This window comes from Cornus florida, unplaced genomic scaffold (genome assembly GCF_030987335.1).
Source record: "Cornus florida cultivar Cherokee Brave unplaced genomic scaffold, ASM3098733v1 CherokeeBrave_3.0.0_Hap2_Chr08, whole genome shotgun sequence".
Taxonomy (NCBI): Eukaryota; Viridiplantae; Streptophyta; class Magnoliopsida; order Cornales; family Cornaceae; genus Cornus; species Cornus florida.
Genome location: NW_026775578.1, coordinates 38,883,708 through 38,906,161, shown reverse-complemented (window position 1 = coordinate 38,906,161; position 22,454 = coordinate 38,883,708). Strand labels below are relative to the sequence as shown.

General features: G+C 35.9%; 3 protein-coding genes across 6 annotated transcripts in view; all 3 read left to right on the top strand.

Annotated features, from left to right (window-relative positions):
* Positions 1 to 268: 268 nt before the first annotated feature.
* On the top strand, positions 269 to 8,359 carry LOC132271379 (uncharacterized). 4 transcript variants are annotated; one of them, XM_059772730.1, is made up of 9 exons: positions 269 to 422; positions 798 to 925; positions 1,788 to 1,890; positions 2,078 to 2,134; positions 4,225 to 4,287; positions 4,417 to 4,620; positions 4,717 to 4,813; positions 4,923 to 5,140; positions 8,000 to 8,359. In XM_059772730.1, exons 2-9 carry the CDS (start codon positions 810 to 812, stop codon positions 8,090 to 8,092), a joined length of 951 nt encoding a protein of 316 aa, XP_059628713.1. In that variant the 5' UTR covers positions 269 to 422; positions 798 to 809; the 3' UTR covers positions 8,093 to 8,359. The 4 variants fall into 4 exon arrangements, with proteins under 4 accessions (XP_059628713.1, XP_059628715.1, XP_059628714.1 ...); XM_059772732.1 differs by having other exon boundaries at positions 275 to 422; positions 803 to 925; XM_059772731.1 differs by having other exon boundaries at positions 292 to 474; positions 803 to 925.
* A 3,114-nt stretch (positions 8,360 to 11,473) lies between these two features.
* Positions 11,474 to 16,064, top strand: LOC132271377 (transcription factor Pur-alpha 1). The gene is made up of 5 exons (XM_059772728.1): positions 11,474 to 12,006; positions 12,145 to 12,192; positions 14,933 to 15,073; positions 15,182 to 15,424; positions 15,574 to 16,064. The coding sequence occupies exons 1-5, from the start codon at positions 11,719 to 11,721 to the stop codon at positions 15,724 to 15,726; spliced, it is 873 nt and encodes a 290-aa protein (XP_059628711.1). The 5' UTR covers positions 11,474 to 11,718; the 3' UTR covers positions 15,727 to 16,064.
* Positions 16,065 to 18,037: 1,973 nt separating this feature from the next.
* Positions 18,038 to 22,454, top strand: part of LOC132271376 (nuclear pore complex protein NUP214) — a 56,206-nt gene continuing 51,789 nt past the window's right edge. Inside the window, exons 1-2 of the mRNA XM_059772727.1 lie at positions 18,038 to 18,662; positions 18,757 to 18,965. Of these exons, the coding sequence (XP_059628710.1) occupies positions 18,431 to 18,662; positions 18,757 to 18,965 (441 nt within the window). The 5' untranslated portion in view covers positions 18,038 to 18,430. The remainder of the gene's footprint in view (positions 18,663 to 18,756; positions 18,966 to 22,454) is intronic.

The following is a 22,454-nucleotide window of genomic DNA, read 5'->3' as shown; positions in this document are numbered from 1 at the left end:
TATTTTAAAATTAATATAAGATATTATAAAACTCAAATTACTTATTTATTGTGAATTTTTTTAAAAAAGAAATATAATTAGACAAAAAAATTTATAAAGAAAATAAATAATTTAATCTTTATAATTAGAGAATGAAATATATAAAGAAAATATATAAAAATAAATAAATAATTTACTCCATTTAGTAGTTTTATACGGAGTATATAATATATAAAATAATAATAATTAAAGATACATTATATCACTTCTCCTAAAATATACTAGTAATATATACTTGAGTCTAATTGCACCTTCCCCTTTTTTTTTTTCCATAGAGAAACTCACACCTGTCTTGGCATTCGAGTCCTGATCGTCTTTTGCAATCAAACCAACGAAGGGAGGAAGCTCTCGATTGTTTGGTACACTATCCATTGAAGCTCAAGGTAAGATTGATTCAAATATTCGGGTTTTCTGCAGAGAGATTCATATATTCAGGTTTTCTGAATTGGGATTCGTTCTTTATAACCCATTTTGTATCACCATTTTTTCTTGGAAAAAGTGTCTGATTATTGGTATTCTGATTATTTGGTAATTTGAAATTGGTGCAATTTTAGGTTTCTGATGTTAAGTTCAGATCTGTTACGTGTATAGTTATTGCTTCGTTAATTAGGGTTAATTTCCCAAAAATAAAAATTAATAATAATAAGGGTTATATTTTCTGTATGTATATTCATATTGGGTTCGTTGATTTTATTTTTCTTACTTTATGCTAATGGAGATCTGATATTTGTTTGTGGGTGCCACAATCTTTGGTCCAGTACAGGAGGAAGATGAAGAAAGTCGCGGCAGTATTGTTGACGATTTCGCTCGTTGCAGTTCTGCTCCCATCGGGACTGACATTCCAATCTCAAGTCCCTGCGTTTCTGTGGTCGCCTCACCAAGATGTGTATGCATTGTTTTCTTAGGGAACAATACGTAGATAATGCATTTTGTGAATCCACCTGAATGGAATCTGAACCTTAGATTTTTAATTTTTTACATGCTTGCTCCTTGAGGGTTCCTGTACCTTGGTTGGCTCAAGTAGTGCATTAGCATAATCTCTCTAAATCACAATAGTCAAACATCCCCACTGGGGCTTGAACCCTTGAGCCCCTTTTGGGTGATGGAAATCATGGAAGGATTTGGTGGAGGTCTGATGTTTCTTCCTTATTTATAGCCAAGATCAGATAATCAATAAATCAGGCTCCTTAGTAACCTAAGGAAAGGCCATAACGGAATATATTTCTTGGACAGTGTTAGGAAAGGTCTCACTTAGAACACTGAAGTTTGTAAAAATTATGCTTCAGTACAGAATTCCCTGTTTCAAATTTTCAACAATTTGTATGTTCTCAATTCTCCTTTCTTGTCGAATAAGAAAGAAACAAAAAATGTCATGTTATGTGAGCACTATACCAAGAAAAAAATAAATTTAGTAATAGGATGGTAGAAAATTAAAAATTAAAGAACCTTTTGAAAGAGTGAAAGTAGCCTCAAAGTGTTTTCAATAAGGGCAATTTTTAATTTTTTTTTTTTTTGTAAATTATCCTTAAATTAGAAATTGATTATTTCATAACCTAAGGATAGCATCCTATATGTAGTTTGTATTTTTTGTGTTATCATATAAAATACATTGCAAAGTATGAATTTAGTATCCTTGATATAAAATAAGGCTTTGGTTATTCTGAAGTGAGCCTTTTTTCATACTCCTTTCTGTTGGATCGGAATATAGTGGATCTGAATCTAATTTTAAATCATTGCAAATTTTACAGATCTTCAAACAATATACTGAAGGAGACAGTAAATTATCAAACTCTTCCTATGAAGGATTTAGCCAAGTCTGTTATGTCTGAAGGGGGCTGGTCAAATTTACTGGTATTTTGTGTTACTTTACTGTGACAGTTGACTGCCATTTTTAGTCTCTAATTCTTATGCTGAGTCTTTTTTTTTTTTTTTTTTTTTTTTTTTTGCCCTTTTTCCTGTAAACTTCCAAGAGAACAAAAGATAGTAAGTTACTTGTTTCAGCATTCTTTGATTTCTTATATTGGTTTTTTCTCTATAGTGTGGAAAGGAAACTCAACAGCCTGTGGATATTGCAATTCTTTTCGTTGGGAGAGAGGTATGAATCTTTATTCTAAAGTACAAAATAACTAAAAAATTGATGTGGAATGCACCAGATGAGAATATTAAGATCAAAGAGCTATACAACTTAACTTCAGATTATGGATTGTCAATGCAAAAACCAGAAGAAGTCGAGGATAGAATAAGAGCTATTGTTCTGCGTCAAATCAAAACCCAAAGGTTTTTTCATGATAAAGAATAAATAAATAAATAATGAAGTGGTTGTTTAATCACAAATCCCCCTCATACCCTTCATACAGGATTCCTCTAAAGTCTAAACCTAGTCATAATAAAATAAGAAAACAATAATAATCTAATCCCATGCTCTTTAGGTGCTGAATCATTCCCCTCGACGACCTAGTCCCATCCTCTTGCTCTGTTGAACAGCCATTAGGCTCACCAGAGTGTTTGAGTGAGCCTGCATCTTAGTTATGTTTACCTGTTGAGCAGCTCAAGCCTCTCCACTAAGGCTACCAACCAACTCAAACATCTCCGCTAATGCTACCAGCCTTCTATATAACTAGGTGATCTACCCTTGTGCCTTTGGCTTTTTTATGTGATGGCTCAAATTGTCTAGGCCTGCTGTGTCCCTGATGTGCACCTCTCCTTGACCTATGATTGAACCAACCTCCCTGCTAGCTATGGGCTTGATTTAATGAAGTCTTCTGTCCTGGCTTGTGGAAGGAGTCCTCACCCTCCGTTGCATACATCTTAAATGATGCTTGAAATTTTTGGCCCAGACGAGCCCCTATCAGTACCACTGAATTCTTCCTTAGATCCAGCACACTTGAAACTCCCAGCAGGACACCTTTTTTCTGCCCATTTTAATCTTTTACACTAATGAGACTAGTTAGGATTCCCATGTGCTCATCCTTCAGTTTGGATGGATAGACACCTCTAAGCCCACATTTCCCAGAATACTATCATACGGAGTCCAGTACCCTATTATTTCTCTAAATCAGCCTCATTCCTACCCTGGTCCAAAATCTTTTTTCTCTACTGGTGCATTAGCATGATTCTTTCCTAGCACACCAGCTCAGTGCAGTTGTGATCGTCCGTTGCCGAGTAGCATGTCTGACCACTCCTTTATCTCCTAGTTTCTCTGCACTTGTCGAACAACTTCCCCTCCAAAGCCAACATCCGTGCACCCTTTTCATCTTGCATCTTTTTCCACCCCTTGCCTTTGGTTTTATTCATTGCTGGGATTCCTCCCCTTCCAGCTTGGCCTCTGGCCAACCATTGACTGATGCTTCCATTTCCTTCTGGAGGAGGAACAAGCTATTGCCAGCTTTCCTCAATATGCTCCACCTTATAGAGGAAATGGTCATCTCTCATTGTTGCAGTCGCCATAACTTGTACCCCACCCATTACCACCACCCTACTTCTCTCTTTGCTTCTATGGCAGTCCCTTGCAATGAAACCCCCACAATAAAAACATCATAGATGAAGGGGAGTTCTGATGACTTGGACAGATTTCTCTCATTTTTCTCATTACACTGGCAAAACCACCAGAAAGACCATTCATCTGGTAGTAAGAAGGCTTCTCTCATGATTTAACTTGCTCACTCTAAAATCTGCTAGCCTCTGAAGTTAAGAAACATGAATAGCAGAAGTAAGTCTGGTAGCCTTGAGATACCCATTTGTCCCTTCTCTGGCAACTACTACCATTTAGACTCTCCAAACACTAAATTTGTTTATTGGTGTACACAACAAATTCCACTGAAAAATCATTGAAAACCTATATTTCTTGGATTGCAGAGTTCTAAGTTGTGTATTGGTTTGTTCTTGGTCAAGATGTGAAGGTTGCGTCTACACTGCAACCGTCTCCGCATCTGCATTGATGGATATGCCCGTGACTTGAACGCTTGGTAGTGAACTATTAAACAAACAGTGACCAATGCGTATTGCAAAATTAAAAAAGTAACCATATTTGGAAGGAAAAACAGTTCAATGATTTTCATTGAATTGGCACATTAAGAGCTGATTCCTATTGTACCATGAATTTATTATTCTCACTCCAAAACATTGCAACCCCGTGCTTATGTTCCTGCTACTGGCTACTGATCATATACCCCTTCTCATCTGTAGTTACATTCCCTGGATATTTCTGGAAGCAGACATGCAGACCTAGCGCTTCTGGACTTGATCAAGGTAATCTTAGTGTGCTGAATTGCATTTAATCAGTTCCTAGGTTAGAAATTATGAGTCAGGTTTTCAAGAGATATGGAATAATTTTCCCAGATTCTGCATTTATTGTTGGCATTCTCTCTTTATGGTCAGGTCTCTCTCAGAAGGTCCAATTTTTCCTTGGCATTCCCTTATGTTGCTGCATCAGAGGAGGAAGATTCAGTAGAAAATTATTTGATTTCAGAGTTCACAGAAACTTGTGGACATGATTTTGGACTCAAGAATGTTGCTTTCCTGGATTCATGTTCTGTAGAGGGTGAAAATTTTGAAAAGCTTGCAGACTTTGACTCAGTCAATGTAAATTTACTTGGTGATGTTTTACAATTGGTTACGAAATTTGGAGGTCAATGGAAAAGATCTAATGTTTTAATTCTTGTCATAAAAAATGAACAGGACTATGTAGTTTCAAGGATGGAAAAGAGACCAACAGGCCAGACAGATCTACTTGTGTTCTGCCATGCAGGATTCCTTTCACCACAACACTCTGAAAGTACGTCAACTTAAGATATTGTATAATGGATTCCGAAGATGGATCAACTTTAAAATCCTTTAATGTGGTTAAGAAGCATTTCATATGAATAGCTTGATTGAATTTGCAGGCCAGATTTTCTCTAAGCTTATCACTTCTGTGGAGCAGTCTGGGGCAAAATACACAGTTCTTTACGTTTCAGATCCGTATAGGCCAATTCAGTATCCTTCTCATCGGGAGCTAGAAAGGTTTCTTGCTGACAGTACCTTCGGAAATGGATCAGCCAATTCCACATTCTGTGATGGAGTTTGCCAGATCAAATCATCACTTCTGGAGGGAATTTTAGTTGTAAGTCACTGCCTTTTGTTAACCGGAGGTGCAATTATCATTGTTTTCTATTTGTCAGCTGATGTTGATTGTGTGAGCATCATTGTTAAGTTTTCTGGATCATACTGATAAAGAATAACCTACATTTTCACAATCTGAATCCATTTTTGTCAGCCAGGGTGACTATGTCCTTTAGCTATCGCATGTGTCTTCTTTTAATTAGACTTTTTGGCACATATTGTTCCCAATTGCTGTTGAAGGAGTGGGTATAGAGAAACATTAGTTTGCCATTTGATTAGATTGGTCTGATAAAATCTGCATTCTAAACTTTTCAAAGCATTTTTATTACCATCTCTTGCACGGAAAACATTCTTGTGAAAAAAACGGTTTTTCATTAAGAAAATCAGGACATAAAAATGTACAGAGGAGATGCTTAGCCTAAGAATGTGGAATAAGTAAAATTGAGGCAACGACTATGCCAATAAAATACCCAGAAAAGTCTCTAAAAACAGATTTTTTTTTTTTTTTTTTTTTTTTTCTTTTCTTGGATTCTAGAATTTATTGAAGATAATCTGCTACTGTGTTAACCAACCCCCCTTTGATTGATTCTGCTGTCCTTTTACTTTTACTTTTTTAACAAAACAGAAATATTAGGAAGGAAAAGTTAGCTGCAGTGTTATTTTCATTCCTAATGGTCCTGAGAGTCTCCAAGACGATGACAAGGAGCTCTATTTGAAGGAGTTTGCAAGAAAGAAACAGCCTCCAACCAAAAGTAAATATAAAGAAAAACCATATGGGGCGGGGGGTTAATAAGGACCTCGTACCTTCTATGCAATTGCAACCATTGTTAAATATGCCGTTATTTTATTTTAATTGGTCAACAGTTAGGGTCAAACCCCTGACCGTCCCTTTATAGATGCCATCGACCTACCATTTTGCTACGAAAAGTGGCCCTTGTGAAGTCAGATTTACCTATCCATGAGTGAGAAAGAATCATTCCACACAATAGTATGTGATAAACCCAGATAGGTAGCTTTCTTTTGGCTAAATCAAAAAGCAGTTTCGTATTGGAAGCCCTTGCCCTGTTAGAAATGTATAGATTCAAAATAGTGCAATCTGCCACTAATCCAAATGCAATTTGGGATCTCTGAAAGTGTAACTATCAATATTAAGTTTATTTCTTCCCATGGATGGTGGTATCTGAGCATGAAGTGGGGAGGTGAGGGGAAGAGAGAGAGGTAACTTGAAGCCATTAAAATGAGGAAGATCTCAATATCTTTTAATTCCGTCAACCTATAAGGATGCATTGTCTAGTGGACTTTATTCTACAAAATTTATTTAAAAAATTAATCTCTTACTGTTGGTCCATGTGATCCAAATTGGTGCTGAAGAGGCATCTCTTCGTTCCTCTTTGTCCAGCCTCTCCCAACTTGGAAACGAGAGACTTAAATTTGACGATTTCTAAGAGTGACCCTTGAAGTCTGCTTTATCTAAACAGAGAAGTTGCTTTATCAAGTAAACCACAAAGCAATAGTTATAATGACGACTAGCTGAAAGTTACTGTTCACATTCTTGAATACCGTGATACTTTACTTCCTTGTTGGTCTCGTCGACACTGAGCTACAGACCACAACCTAGTGCATGAATTTCTCGGACCAATCACCTACTATTATAAGCTTCTTCGGTGGGAAATGATCCTAGATTGTGATCTACCCATGTCAAGATATCACACTAGTGCAATTTCCTGCATCTACCTTTCTTGGATATGGCAAACACTAGTAATAGAATGATGCAGAAGGGTTAGCTTAATGTAGGGTCAGATGTATGCAGCCTCGCCTCCACATGAGGAGAGGTTGTTTCCTGTTTCGAACCCGTGACCTCCAGGTCACAATGGAGCAACCTTATCGTTGTGCCAAGACTCACCCTCATAGTAATAGAATGATGTCTCATGAGCAAGTCATAGTAATATAACATTCCAACACAATGTCGTTGGAGTGTATTAGAACCTACTGGCATACGTTAGGGAGTTGTAAATTCAGTATTGATACATATATATTCATCGAATAGTACATTAGACATCACCTTTTTGGTGAATGCATCTGCCGTATTGCTCCGGTCTGACAAGGAGGGCCTCACGGGGACACTGAATGATGGCCAAGCGGACCATGACAAAGGTCATTGTAGAAGTAAGACTTTCAGCACCAGTGCAAAAGGCATAATCTGTTGTTGTTGGGTGCCCTCTCCCAGAAAACTGTACAGTTCTTATCAGGGTTGTGTGTGCGGGGGAAGATAGTTATCTGTTTCTTAAAATATCAACGTTAACCCCGTATAGATTTTTCCTCCCAACAAATTGCTCTTTGTTCCGTTGATTGCTTAGGTGATGAAAAAAATATTAAAAAATTTATGTGCAGACACAAAGTAGCTTGAGTTGAGAGAGAGAATACATTACGACCAAAATAATAGAATTGATAAGATGATGCAGTTAGAGCATTATAAAGGTTATCCCCCTAATTAGTAATGAATTGATATCCCATCTCCACTAGGACCTAACCGAATCTAGAAAGGTCTGATAGACGTAAGTTGATGTGCATAGTTTGCCATCGCTTCGCTAGAACTTGATATGGACAACTGTGCTGTAATGATCTCTTTTCTTGGGAATCCTCGTTACCATTTCCATATCAGAGATTTACAAGAAAATATGGCCTTTAATTGATAGACTTGTAATGTGGATTGGTGGATGTTAAAATGCTGGAGTATGCCTGTACCACTAGTCCTAATGATTTCCTTTGTGCCCTTCTTGTTTATATTTTTATTGTTGGCTTTACCTAACAATATATGACACTGTTGAATTCTTATACATTGCCTCTTGTGATGTCTCAGGCGATCGTTTTGCTCATAATTTTAATATCAGGCCTTTGTTGTATGATGGGCATTGATACTCCGACAAGGTTTGAGGCTCCCCAAGATTCTTGATCTGTTGTTTATGCAAGATAAAGATTGAGTTGTGGCATTGTGGTATAAGTACTTGTGATGCAGTTTCAGTAGCCAGTATAATCTTGTAATATTTGTTCACTCGGTTTTTAGGTTACTTTAGTATGCGTGCAAGTGAACATTGATCGAGTATGAATCATGTTATATTCAATAATATCATGATATTCATTTCAACCTTTTCCCGGACGCAATTCTTGTTAGAATGCTTAAACAATATGAATATAAACCTGCTATGTTGATTTTGAGTTATTCTTGGTGCATCTTCCTCGCTTTCATTTCCACATCTGGATGATATATATACTTTATTTTCAACAATTTTTTTTTAAAGTAAATAAAGATATTTCAGAAAACTACTTAAAAGTTGTGTTGGAGGTTCTGATAGTAATGATGCTTCAAGAGTTGTTTGTATTATTCTCTTTCTGATATTGAGTTAATACTCTAGCAGTTTTAAGAGATTCCTATCAAACACAAAGAAATCAAATAGAGTCTCTTCTCTTCATTTTCTTAATATTCTTGTTTGCAAGTTGGAGAAACATTTGTGAACCGGTGTAAATTTGTTAGGACATTGTTTTGACAAAGCCCTTGCTTCCAGAAATACTTTATTGCTCCGGTTATGTTGGTGAGACGTGGTATTATCAACTGATTAGAAAAATATTTTTTTACTTATGCGACAAGATATGATTGGTTGGAGTAAATATTCGGTGCACCGGGCTAATCTGAGCCGTGTGTGCATAGCATGTGCCGGTGCGTGCACATCACAGATTAGTGCACTGGGCACATTGAATATTTATCTAATTGGTTGATGACACAGATCACTGTAAATATTTTTGATGATTTTTATTTTTATTTTTATTTTTATTTATTTTTATTTTTATTTTTGTGCAATGTATCAGCGTTTAATTAGTCAGTAATACTTATATCATTAGTATAACCATTATATTGAAGTTTTTCCCAAATTGAACCGTACCTATTTTGCTCTCTCCAGACACCATAATGGAATGCTACTTGCAGAGAATGACAAAATTTTCAGGGGGACAACACCTTTTGGTCCTTTTCACTATCAGTGAATCCTCCATGACCTAATCCAGTAAAAACAGAATAATAATACACACCACATATTCCATGACAAAGGAAATGATTAGTAGACTCATTTGCTTTCTTGCAAATGCAACAACCTGCATCATTATATTTATTTAATATAGACAATTTTACTGAGCTGCAACCTGAACAAAATATACTTTTTAGAGACAACTTTTACTTTCTAGATGCCCTTCCAAAGAATATTGGAACTCTGTCCTTTAATAAGCACCCTATAGAATAATATAAGAATATTGGAACTCTCTCCTTTAATAAGCACCCTATAGAATAATATAAGAATATTGGAACTCTCTCCTTTAATAAGCACCCTATAGAATAATATATAGCTAAAAAAAATAACCACTATTTTGACACCACCTCAATTCACCCTCACTCTCCCCACAATGCAGGCCAATGAGATATGTGGAATCTAAAAGCAAGCATTCACAGCCTCCCGTTTGCTATCTTGGGAAGCCCTTAAAAAAACAAGAAGATCCTTAAAAACACCCTCCATAAACAAGCACCCTGATCTTCTCCGGTGGAACAGTAGTCATGTTCCATCCATTTCAGGATATGCAATACAGAAAAAGTTGAGATTTTTAGTAAATATCTTAAACTTTTTGTAATATATATCACTGGAAGGACACGACACAAGAGAGGATTCTTGCGCCCATGAGGATCAAAATTTTCTTCTGCGCAACAGTAAATCGGTTCCGCTCAGTTAATGATACACATTAGGAAACCGATTTACTGTTGCGCAAGAAAGGATTTTAGTCAATAGTCATGCCCATATATTGTAATAATTTGTCCTTCAAAATCGAATTCCAAAAGAAACATTTCATGTTAGTTCACGTGTCAAGAACCAGTGTTATCAAAGGTTCAAGACGCACTAAAGTGCTAGAGGTACTATGGAGCATTCATATTAAAGGCGCAAATGTTGTCAAAGGCACACCTTGACACATAACAGATGCATGTCTTGTGCCTGGACCCTAGACACGCCTTTGATAACACTGTCTGAAACCTTTGTTGTAATTCTTGAGTCGTAGTGGTGCGTGCTGCAATCCTTGGTGTTGTAGTGATGCTCGGAAGATGCCATGCCATTTCAGTCAGATTTAATGTGTTCGAAAAATAGAACAATTATAATTTGTTATAAAGTGTACAACATCTGTGCAGTAGTTGAAGATTACAACAGAGGATCCGGACTGTTAGTTCAACTCTACTAAAGTGTTTGGTAGCATGTATCCATATTCCATGCTCTGGAATTCGAAATTTGAAAGCATAAATTTTGCGCTTGCAAATGCAACATAAGCTATAATTGAACTCTTTTCTCTTTAGAAATCTTTTCCGAATTTCTCTATTTACCCCTGCAGTCAAGCTGGATGGTGAAGATCCAATCGCAAGGTCCCAAATTTTCACCACTTTTTGTTATTAATTAATTATTATTATTTTCTTCCTATTTCATACTATAATTCCATTTTCTTGCTTCATGCTTATCCAATCGCTAGGTCCCAAATTTATGCCTTAAATTGTAATATGAGAATTTTCAAAATGTAAAGATAATTTAGGAAAGTTATAATTTGTATACATTAACTTTTAAAAAAAGAAATAAAAAATAGGAACATTTTTTTATGAAATAGAGTATTTTTCTTTTTCGGTCCCTGTCATTACTCTTTTCATAATCATCACTTTAACCAAAAAAGGAAAAAAAATTCTACAAAATATACACACTAAATATAATATTCAAAACAATAAATCTCACTCCAAATGCCACCACCAATGGATGAGCAATTTTTAACTGCTACGTTCGAGACAAATGATAGTAGTTCAAATGTTATAATTTTTTCTTCTAATTTTTTAAAAATGTGCATTTTTTTAAACTATGAAAATGATGTCATCTTACTAATATTTATTAATTTCTTTTAATTAATACTAAAAAGTAATATATATACAATTTTGAAAAATTATTTGTAATACAATAGAACAATTTCAACCTGTTTTAATATGAGTGAGAGTTGACATCAAAACATTAAACTTGACATATATATATATATATATATATATATATATATAATTTATATATTTTTAAATTTTTTCAGAGTGTAACATTATATTGAGAATTTCAAATAACAAATTTACTTTTAGCAACGGATGGGTTGTCTATAGCTTGAAATTACTGCGATTGTAATGACTTGAAGAGGTGAAGTGTGAAATCGTAACAACGCGCACGAGAGAGCGCACGAGAGAGGGTGACCACTGTGACTGAACACCATAAAAAACGCGCATTTTGTTAAGCAAATGGAAGCATTGGTCAAATACCACCACAATACCATTCCCTTCTCTCTCCAAGCCCTAATCTGCAGACCACCAAGCAAGCACCATAGAGAGAGAATGATAGAGAGAGAAACACCATCCCCAATCCCAAATTAGGGTTTCCGATTCCTCTCTGCTGTTGCTGAGAGATAAGCTTCTCCAATTCCGTTCGAGGTTGGGGTTTTAGGTTTTTAGCGGGAGTGGAGGGTTGTGGAGTGGAGATGGAGGGGAATTCCGGTGGTGGCGGTGGCGGTGGCGGTGGCGGTGGTGGTGGGAATGATGTGGAGTTGCTGTGTAAGACCTTGCAGGTGGAGCACAAGCTGTTCTACTTCGATCTCAAGGAGAATCCTCGCGGTCGTTACCTCAAGATCTCCGAGAAGACATCGGCCACAAGGTCCACCATCATTGTCCCTTTCAACGGCATCTCCTGGTTCTTGGATCTCTTCAATTACTACGTCAATTCCGATGAGCAGGACGTCTTTAGCAAGGAGCTCCAGCTCGATACAAAGGCACCATATACATACACATATACATATACATATACACGCATTCATATATATAGTTTATTGAAATTCTCTGTGTTTTCCTTTGTTTCCTCTTTCGCCATGTGTAGTCCTTGTGGTTGTCCTGACAATGTCCGATTTCAGGTGTTTTACTTTGACATTGGCGAAAATAGAAGGGGTCGCTTTTTGAAGGTAACTTTTCATTCTTTTCCACACTTCTGAATGTTCTAAATATAGTAATAAGTTTAAAAAGATATCAGGCTTATTGAAATTCCATTTTTTTTTTACATTGACATTCTCAAAAAGACAAGAAAAGGTAAATCTTGTGGTAGATGCTATATTTCTTTCAAGTCTCCCTTCATCACAAATTATATTTTACTGCTCCATTCTAATTTATATCAAACTTTGGTTATTCTTCCTGATTTTCCCTCCTTTCGGCTGCCTGTGTTAACAGTCATGTAATATGAACATGGTTCTATGTATTCGTTTTGGTCGTGATATCATGTTATAGGTTATTAAGAATAAAGGAAAAGAGGAGGGAAAAAACTTGATAAAATAAAAGTGCAATGTAAAAGAAGCTAGCTTGCTAGTATAGTTTTTAGGGCATACCATAGGCTTGATCATGGATTTTAAAATTTGGTAATGTAATGGTGCAGAAACCCACTATTACTATAAGCAAAAAAAAATTCATACCTAACTCCTGTTAAGTAACGGCATTACTGGCGTCAATTTTCAGAACCCATTCCAGCCCTCCCTCCCTCCCCCTTTTTTTCCCCACTTTTATCTCTTGTTTTTCTCATTTTGAAAACCTAGAGTATTTTATTTTTTTGATAAGTAAAAATCTAGAGTATTTTATTGAGGTCAAAATCTAGAGTAATTTTGTTTTCTAGATTTATTGTGGTAAAACGGAGGACAAAAAGTTGTAAATTGGCTTATTTGTTTGGGTATTTCGAGTGGCAGTTCCTTTCACTTTTAAGGATGTGGTGGTGGATTCTGGTTAAAAGATTAGAAGCAAATACAAACATTTTTAAGGATGTGTATGGCAGAGTGCTAATTAGCATGTGCACAATTGGAAGAGACAGGCTAGTTATGTATCCGAGAATTCTGCATTTTAGTAATAGGCGATGAATTCAGTTAACTGTAAGAAAAAGAGAACAGGAACAAAGACCCACTAGGCTTGGATGTTTCAGGTCAAGGAAGATTAGTAGTAGTACAACGTCGAAGTGTGATGATACTGGAAAAGGGAAGTGAATGGGTTTGTGATGATGCTAAAGAAGGGAGACAAAACTGCGAATGATTTGAAACAAAGTGGTAAGACGGGACGATATAATACTTGAACCAAAAAAAAAAAAAAAGGAAAGATTTTTGGGTAGGGTGGTGAAGTGTTGCAACATTTGTTCTGCCAACCATTCTAAATTTGATTGGCTATGGTCTGTAATCCTTAGTATTTCACTTTGGTTATGCATTGCCATTATAAAACCTATAGTTTAAATATCCGTAGCGTAGGCATGAGCTTTTTGATCTTCTATTGATTAGGGTTTCAAATAAACCAAAATTTTCATGAATTTCTCGGCTTAGCTTGGAACTGGGTTTGCCTGAGTTCATATTTAGTTAAAATACTGAGCTTGAGCCTTATTTGGGGACTTGTTACAAAACAGAATCCAAACTGGCCATGCTTTAGCTTCTTGTGATCATGAACATGAGATGTATAATGGCTGGCTCTCAATACTTTCTAGAAACTTATTTAACTGTTTCAATTATTAAAAATATTTTAGAAAGTAGAATAGAGAACGAATTTAGATAAAAGTGGGAAACTTTGAAGACACGTCACATAACACCAACTTTTTGGAAAGAAAAGGTTTGACCTTGAAATATTTCATCCTACAACTCCAACCATCTCAACGAATCCTCCTTCCCCAATTGGAAAATGGAAATTAACATAGCATAAGGTGATCTCCATCACATGAGATAAATATTATTTGGTATTTGTTGTTTCTGGTGTACAACTAATTGATTGCAGTTGTACCATGTTTTTCCTTTCTTGTCAGCAAATGATATAACAGCAAGGCAGGATATTTGAGTTTCATATAAATTAATTTGAACTTTGTGTTTGTCATATACTTTATATTGTTACACATATATATCTGTAGAGGATATTTCATTATCAATGAATAGAATTAAATGTCCTTGTTACTCTTTTTCTCTCTATATAGTTATATATCTATGTACTTATCAAAAAAAAATATAGTTATATATCTATTTTTTTTTTTGATAAATAAAAGAATATTATTAAAAGACGCTCAAGAGGGGAGCGAAACCCAAGAAAATACAAAAGAGCACAAAGGACTCAAGCCTTCAAAGAGGCCAAAAAATCAACAATTTCCTCCAACGATCTATGATCTCTCCCTGAAACCCAACGATCTATGATCTATGAAGAAACACAAATAGGTATATGCATTAAATTTCTCCCATTTTAAAGTAGAATGTATTGTACTATAAGATTTAATGGAACCATTTTAAAGAGAGAAGAGAGAGATATAGAGATGGGTTGTCGACCCTATTTATTTGGGAAAAGGCGAGGACGGTGATGATGACAATGAGAGAGTGATCAAAGTGGTAACTCATTCAAACCTTGTCAACGATGTTGGCTTGGATTTAGGTCGGGCGATGCCGTACAAAATTTTGGCAGTCAGTCTGTTCTCGGGACCTATAATTTTTTTAGCCGTGGTTTGATGGATTTGTTTATTGTCTTGAATTGTGTCTTTTGCCCAAGTTCTTGAATTGTGAAAAGATTGAAATTCCAAGGGTCACTTTGTGTGCTTTGGGCAAAATTTTAAAGGATCGACTGTTTTTTGAATTTCATTTTTTTAATGAATTTGTTTATGCAGGTATCTGAAGGTTATTCATTTTTTTAATGGATTTATTTATGCAGGTATCTGAAGCTTCTGTAAGCAGAAACCGCAGTACTATTATTGTTCCTGCAGGAAGTGCCCGAGATGAAGGGTGGGCAGCATTCAGGAACATCTTGGCTGAAATAAATGAAGCATCAAAGCTTTTCATTCTACCCAATCAGGTGCTTTTATCTGACATGCATTAAATCTTCAACACACAATCTCTTTTTTATGTCAGTGGTGCCTGACAAGTGCTCTAATTTTTTTCCCCCCACTACTTCTGTACTCAGCAAAATTCTGAACCCTCAGAACGTCTGGTTGGGCTTTCAGACGATGTAGGGGCTGGTTTTATATCCGGCCATAGTACTCAACCTGCCACTGCATCTGAATTGACTGTAGACGGTTCTGTTGATTTGCCTCCAACAGATGAAATTGGTAACTTGGGGATATCAAAAGTGATCAGAGCTGATCAGAAGAAGTTCTTCTTTGATCTTGGGAGCAACAACAGGGGCCATTTCTTAAGAATATCTGAGGTAAACAGAGCTTTTCTTTTATTTTCGTTTTTATATTTTATTTTATTATTCTTAATGACTCGAAAGTTTTTAGTAATGTTGACCACAATGGTGTTTTCTTCCGTCAGTTTTAGATAAAATACACTTTTTAAATGTCATTGCAATTGCAGGTGGCAGGTTCCGATCGCTCCTCCATCATTCTCCCACTGTCGGGGCTGAAGCAGTTCTTTGAGATGGTGGGTCACTTTGTGGAGATCACTAAAGATCGAGTTGAAGGAATGGCTGGTGGAAATGTTCGGATCGTGAACCCTCCTCAAAGATGAATACTGATGATGATGATGATGGGTTCAGAGTTTGGTGAATAAGCTGATCAGTCCAAATCGAGGGCTTTTCAGTCCCATATATGGCTGTTTGAATAGGGGTAGAATTGTGGTCTGTGTTAATTTATTTTTCTTTCTTCATTTCTCATTTTAGTTTCTGTTTGAAATAAACCTGGCCCCTCTGTCTGATTAACAGAGAAAACATTTATAAGTTATTTGCCATGCTTGATGTCAAACAGAGAATACCAGAACAACAATAAACCAGTTGCGATGTAATTGTTGGTATGATATAGTGACACCCACTCTGCATCTCCTATAATATTTGTGCTTGTTTCATTTTACTTGTTTCTTGGTACTGTAAAAGTCTCAAAATGGATGGTGTGTTGGCTTGAATTGGTAATCCTGATTGTTTCATCTTTCTTTGCTGTTCAGAGGTCAGTACTCACTTTTTTTGTGAAAGTGGGATCAGATCCAACATCAGTTAAATTACACTAGTTATTTTTGTTGAAGAAGGGATGGGAAGATAAGGTCTACTGTGGGGATGTGAAAAAACTCATAACTTTCTAGACAATATCTAAGGACTAGAAAAAAGGTCCGTTGGATCAACATCCAAATCATATTGCTCTATTTTCAGATGGTATTTGAATTATGAATGTGAAAAAAAGAAAAAGAAAAAAAAAAAAAAAAAGACGACTTTATAACACGCTGCTATGTTAATTGGTGAAAAGAAAATTAAAAAATTGACATGAAGCTGAACACTGTTTAAATGTTTTGTTAAAAATTTTGAACCATGTGGAAGTTATTGGAAATACTCTTAAAATTTTTAAGAAACTCAAAAGGCTTGTTTCATATTGGACTAATCGAAATTTTCAGACGGTCCTGGACCACTTATAGTGGACTAGTTAAATAGTTAAATTTAGACTATTGAAATTAAAAAAATAGAAAGATAAAAATATATGTGTATATATATATAGAGTAATATTGAGTGAGAGCTTTTAAGAGACAGAAAATATAAGAGAGAGGAAGTGAAATAGCTTTATTATACTTGTTCAAGCCCTTACAGCGAAGCTGTAGATACATGGCTTTTATAGGCAAACATGAGGCTTCCATAATAAGTCAGAGGATTTAAGCTTCCTCTCCACACCAAACAAAGATGTCTACATTAATTTCAATCTATATCATCATTGCATGTGAACCCCACACACACATATATACATATCTAACACTCCTTCTTAGGGCCCACTTCATTATACTAAGAATATGCCTTGTTAAAACCTAGTTAAAGAAAATTCAGTGGGACAAAACTTTCGCGAAGGAAAAAGAGTACAGTATCTTTGTGTATCTAAAAATGGTATTGCATAGGTTAAAACTGCCTCATTAAAACTTTGCCAGAAAAATTCAGTGGGACAAAATCTGGACGAAGGAAAAAGAGTACAGTATGCCAATACCTTTTTGACTAATTTCTCTTCCTCATTGTTGCATTAGTTTAACTCTGAAGATCCTTTAGTTGACACATTCCAATATTGTGCACCAACTTTTTGAACGTTGTAATTGGAAGCGTTTTAGTAAATAGTTCTGCTAGATTTTCACATGAACGTATCTTTTGAATCTTAATATCACCCTTTTTTCTGGCGTTCATGTGCATAAAAGAATTTTGGTGAGATGTGCTTAATCCCGTTACTTTTGATACCCTTATTTCATTTGTGTAATGCATGCCGCATTATCTTCAGATAATACTGTTGGGCTATCTTTTATTAATGAGAGATCACATGTTGTTCGAATATATTGGATCATTGACCTCAACCAAATGCATTCTCTGATTGCCTCATGAATTGCGAGTATCTCATAATGATTTGAAGAAGTTGCAATCATTGTCTGTTTCATAGATCGCCATGATATAGCAGTGCCACCATAGGTAAACACATATCCTGTTTGTGAATAAGCTTTATGTGGGTTAGAGAGAAAAGCGACATCTGCATATCCAATTAATTGAGAATTTGGTGCTTTTGAATAAAACAATCCTATATCCGTTGTGTTACGAAGATATCGCAATATGTGTTTGATTCCATTCAAATGCTTGTGGGTTGGTCTAGAAGTGTACCTTACTAATAAATTGACTGAAAAAAAATAATAAAATTATTTTTGGGTCAAGAGGCCCGATCCCAGGGTTTGTAATGGACACCTTTTGGGCCACTTCAAGGTTATTTAGGCCACTTCAAGATTATTTGGGCCAAGAGGCCCGAGCCCAGATTTATTTTTGTAGTTGCTTAAAATTCACGAAGGCCCATTGAAGAGAGTCAGTCTGTCTCTCTTCTCTTCTCTTCTCTTCTCTTCCTCCATCTCCATTTTCTTTTTTCTTTCAAGCTTTCCACCTAAAGAAAAGCACCGAGAAAGAAAGAGATTGAGGCTAAGCAACCTCTTATAGAGCTGTTTTCCCTTCGAAAGACAATCCACATTTGTGACAGAAGAACCGTTCGCGAATATCTTAATAGAAAGTGTGCAGGGGACTATTGCTTTCCAATTGGCTGTTTTTGCAAGAAAAAGTATCTCTTGCTTTTCATTCCCATTCCCATAAGAATGAATACTATGATTCGCATTTAGTCACCAAAAGCTAGCTACACAGCCCTTCTCTCTCTCCTTTCTCTCTGTCTCTCCTTCCCGCCCAAACCTAAAACCCTCATTTGCATCTCCGACTTATATTGTGGCTATGGCTTCGTCTGAATTGGGAACTGACGAAGAAAACAGTAGTAGTATCATCCAATTGGACGAGGAAGTCGAAGGAGACCGCCATGGCTCTGATGACGTTCTCTTCATCAAGATTGGCGAGTCAGTCCCCATCAAAACCAGTGACGCTTGCGAATTCAACATGGAAACCCTTCCCTCTCAGCCCTTGGCGGTCTCTGAACGCTTTGGCCTCCTATTCGTTGCCCATTCCACTGGTTGGTTCTCTCTCTTGTTTCATTCTTATTCATCTCTTGTTTCAATTGTTTTGCCGTTTTTTATGGTGTAATTTGTGGGTTTTTTTGGTATTAGGGTTTTGTGTTGCGAGGACCAAGGACGTTTTGGGATCGGCCAGAGAGATTGAGGACAAAAAGAGTGGTTCGTCTGTACAGGAGTTGAGTGTTGTGGATGTTCCGATTGGGAAGGTTCACATATTGGCATTGTCTGCGGACACTTCCACGCTTGCTGTTTGTATTGGCGGTGATATTCATTTCTTCTCTGTTAGTTCACTGCTCAACAAGGTATGGGTTAATTTTTCAATTCCTTTCACTCTATATAGGAACATTCCAGTCTGGTCCAGTTAGTTGTGTTGGAAGGGGCAGATTGGATATGGATTTAACGTATGATATTAGTGCACAAAGTGGTTGCTCTTGGTATTCCAACCCGCTTTCTTATGCTTGATAGTGCGGGAATTTTACTGCTGCACCAGGCAATGACCTTTTCCTTGTATCACCCTATAAATCCAACAGAAATTCAGAAATGAGAACTTTGTCACAATGCTTCGGCATGCTCCATCTTATATTAATGCAGATTGTCTTGTCTTTTCCCGCAGCAATTTCCCCAGTATTTTATGTTTTCCCCTTGTCAATTCTCCACACATTTGTGCATACTTTCGTATTCAATTATTGTTCCTGTTGGATTTATTTGTCAAATTTTCGATCTTATTGCTGTTTAATTTTGTTGTTGTTATCGTTCCCATTTAAAGAGGTAAGTTTTAGAGGGGTGACATTTTTGGTTTAGGCTATGTCTTTTAGTACCACAAATCTAGGATTGGACATTTATCTTGCATCCCCAATGATTTTTTCCATTACCTTATCAACAAAATTTGGTTCATCTTGAAATTTCGTATTGTTCATTACTTTGAATTGTTTAGACAATTTCAGATACTTGTAATGTAAGCTTGTATAATCAGGGACTAAAATTGAAAAGAAGATGTTCTGAAGAATTCCTCATTAAAGTTTTAAACTGTACCTAGCTCGGACGCACCTGAGGAATATGGTTTCTTTTTTGTCAAGTATGACAAATGGGTAGAACAATAGAATTTGTTTGTTGACCATTGAACTAGAACTTGAGCCGACTCATACTCATTTGGCATGTGTTGGGTAATGCCACGATCTACTAAGGAATTGATTCATGTATGGAGAGGATGTCGTGTGAGAAGGGATGTACGCGATTTCTGGAGAGTCATCCCACATTGTGTTTGGTGGTGTATTTGGAAGGAGAGAAATAGTATAATGTTTGAAGATAAAGAGTCGTCTACGGTAATGGTGAAACATCACATTCTTCGTTCTCTTTTCAATTATGTGAAGAGGAGTTCTTGCTCTTCTTCTGATGATTTAATTATTTTTTTGGATTCTTTGGGGCCTTAGCCCCGGTTCCATTTTTGTATGAGGGACGCGTTCCCCTTTTGAATGCCTTTTTATGTTATTATTACTTATCAAAAAAAAAAAGAAAAAAAAAAAAGCAAACCAAAGTTGGTTGCGTTCTACTCAGTTTTGAGTTTGTAATATGATGTGAACATTTTGAACTCAAAATAGGCTATTTTGAAAAGTGATTCCCTACACAAAACACACATACAAGCCGTTCGGTATGTTATATTGGATTTCTTTATATAGCATAGAGAAAAAGAAGGAAATCCCTAGTAGTTTTTCTATGGATTCCGGAATTCCCTAGTATTTTTTCTATGGATTCCCTTTTACTATCACCCATAAGCAATTCTTACGTACTACTACACGTGTTTTGTTCACTGATTGGATGCAAGGTTTTAAATTTTTGGCTGTTAAGTTGTGGACCACATCAAGACTAATAGAGGTGGGAATTAGGGGGATTTCATTGCCTAATGGAGATGATTGTTGGATACTTTTGCATTCTAGAGAAGCTTAATGGTCGCTTTCTAGTGGGATTTAATTGTTCGTGATCTTGATATAAGCCTCAGTGGAAGGTTGATTCATATAAGTGGATGGTCTGGCAATTGCTGAGGCTGGCTTGATCCTAGATAGCTTTTGAGGCTTAATTTCAGTATTTTATTTTCTCAATTTCTTTTCTCAGTGTCTTTAAAACATATTATCAACTTGGGTTTTTGAAATGAACATAAATAAACAATTTTGAGTTTGAATCTAGAATCAAAGATTCCAAAGGACTGAGTTATTTTTTTTATTTTTTATTTTCTTTGTTTGTGCAAGAGCTCGTTTTCACTCATTTATTTTCCACCGTTTTGCTTGATTAGTGTTATTTATTTGTTACTCCAATTTTTTGTTAAGCTTTTAACTTAGCATAGAATCTTCATCTTAGTGAAGTTTCTAGATGTTTTTGCCTATGGGGCCATCGGAGTTTCACATGTATGCCTAGGACTCAAAATGGAGCGGATTCATGCGAATACAGATGCAGACATATTTTTTAGTGTCAAGTCCGTATTGTTCCGAATTTGAATTGGATTCTATTGGTCGGATCCATATCTGGGCCCCATTTTTTAAATAGGATCCAAAAAGTGTAAAATGTACTTGATTTGGGTTGATTATCTGGTAAAATCCGATCCATTTAAGAATTACCATATCCATATCCTACTTGAATCTGCGATTGTCTTTTAGTGAAGATTCATATCTAGACCTTTTTAGAATTCGGATTCAAATTAAAATCCTATAGAAATGGACTTCGGATTGGATAAGATATCAGTCAAACCCACTCCATTTCATGCCCTATGTTTGTGTCTGATTTATTTGTCTTATGTGTGCCTAAATCACATAATTAAGTTTAATTTTTATTTATTTTTTAATCTATGCCATTGGATGTTAAAAAGGGACCACTCAACTAACTTAAGAGGAAAAAGAAGGAAAAGACCACAATTTTCCACTAGCCAAATTATTGGTTATCAACTTCTTTTAACCCTACAACCCATCGGTGCCTTGCACATGCAAGATCAGTTAAAGTACCTTACACCTACACACAAACAAACTTTTAATCAGCATCATCAATCATCATCTCTCTTACGGCTGCCCTTGGTTAAGAAAAGCCACCACCTATAGAACTTTTGAACACCACTTTCCTTACAAAGATAACCTTTCCTGACTAGCAGATTTTATGGAACAAACTAGCCTTAGTCGCCACTTGTAGAAGTCTCCATTTCATATAATCATTTTGCTTCTCTCTAAATCTCCCCCTACATAATAACCCTATGATTTATTTATTTATTTTTTCATATTTTAATGTTCTTAATTCTTCATTGCGTTGAAAAAGGATCATTACTCGGTGTGGTCCCCATTAATCGAGGGTTCTGAAAATGTTGGAATTAGGGTTAAATTTTTTTTTTTTTAACACAACTCTTCAGGACGACCCAAACCTTGTACCAATTTAATGGGTTAGGGTTGACCTTCATCGCATCCGTATCATAATCGTGTCAACCCGATTAACTCGTTTAATTGATCGTGTCATAAGTGTGTCAAGTCAATTAAAACCAATTTGTGACCCATTTTTACTTGTATAATATGCAATATATTTAAAGTAGTATATTACTATAGGAAACCTTTGGTTAATTGAGTGTTTTAGTGAGATAAAATGAAAATTCAGTTGTTCGCTATTATTTAGTTCAATTTCTTATTGTATTTATATATATGCACCCATTTTAACTTGTATAATATGCAATATATTTAAATTAGTATATTACTGTAGGAAACCTTTGGTTAATTGAGTGTTTTAGTGAGATAAAATGAAAATTCAGTCATTCCCTATTATTT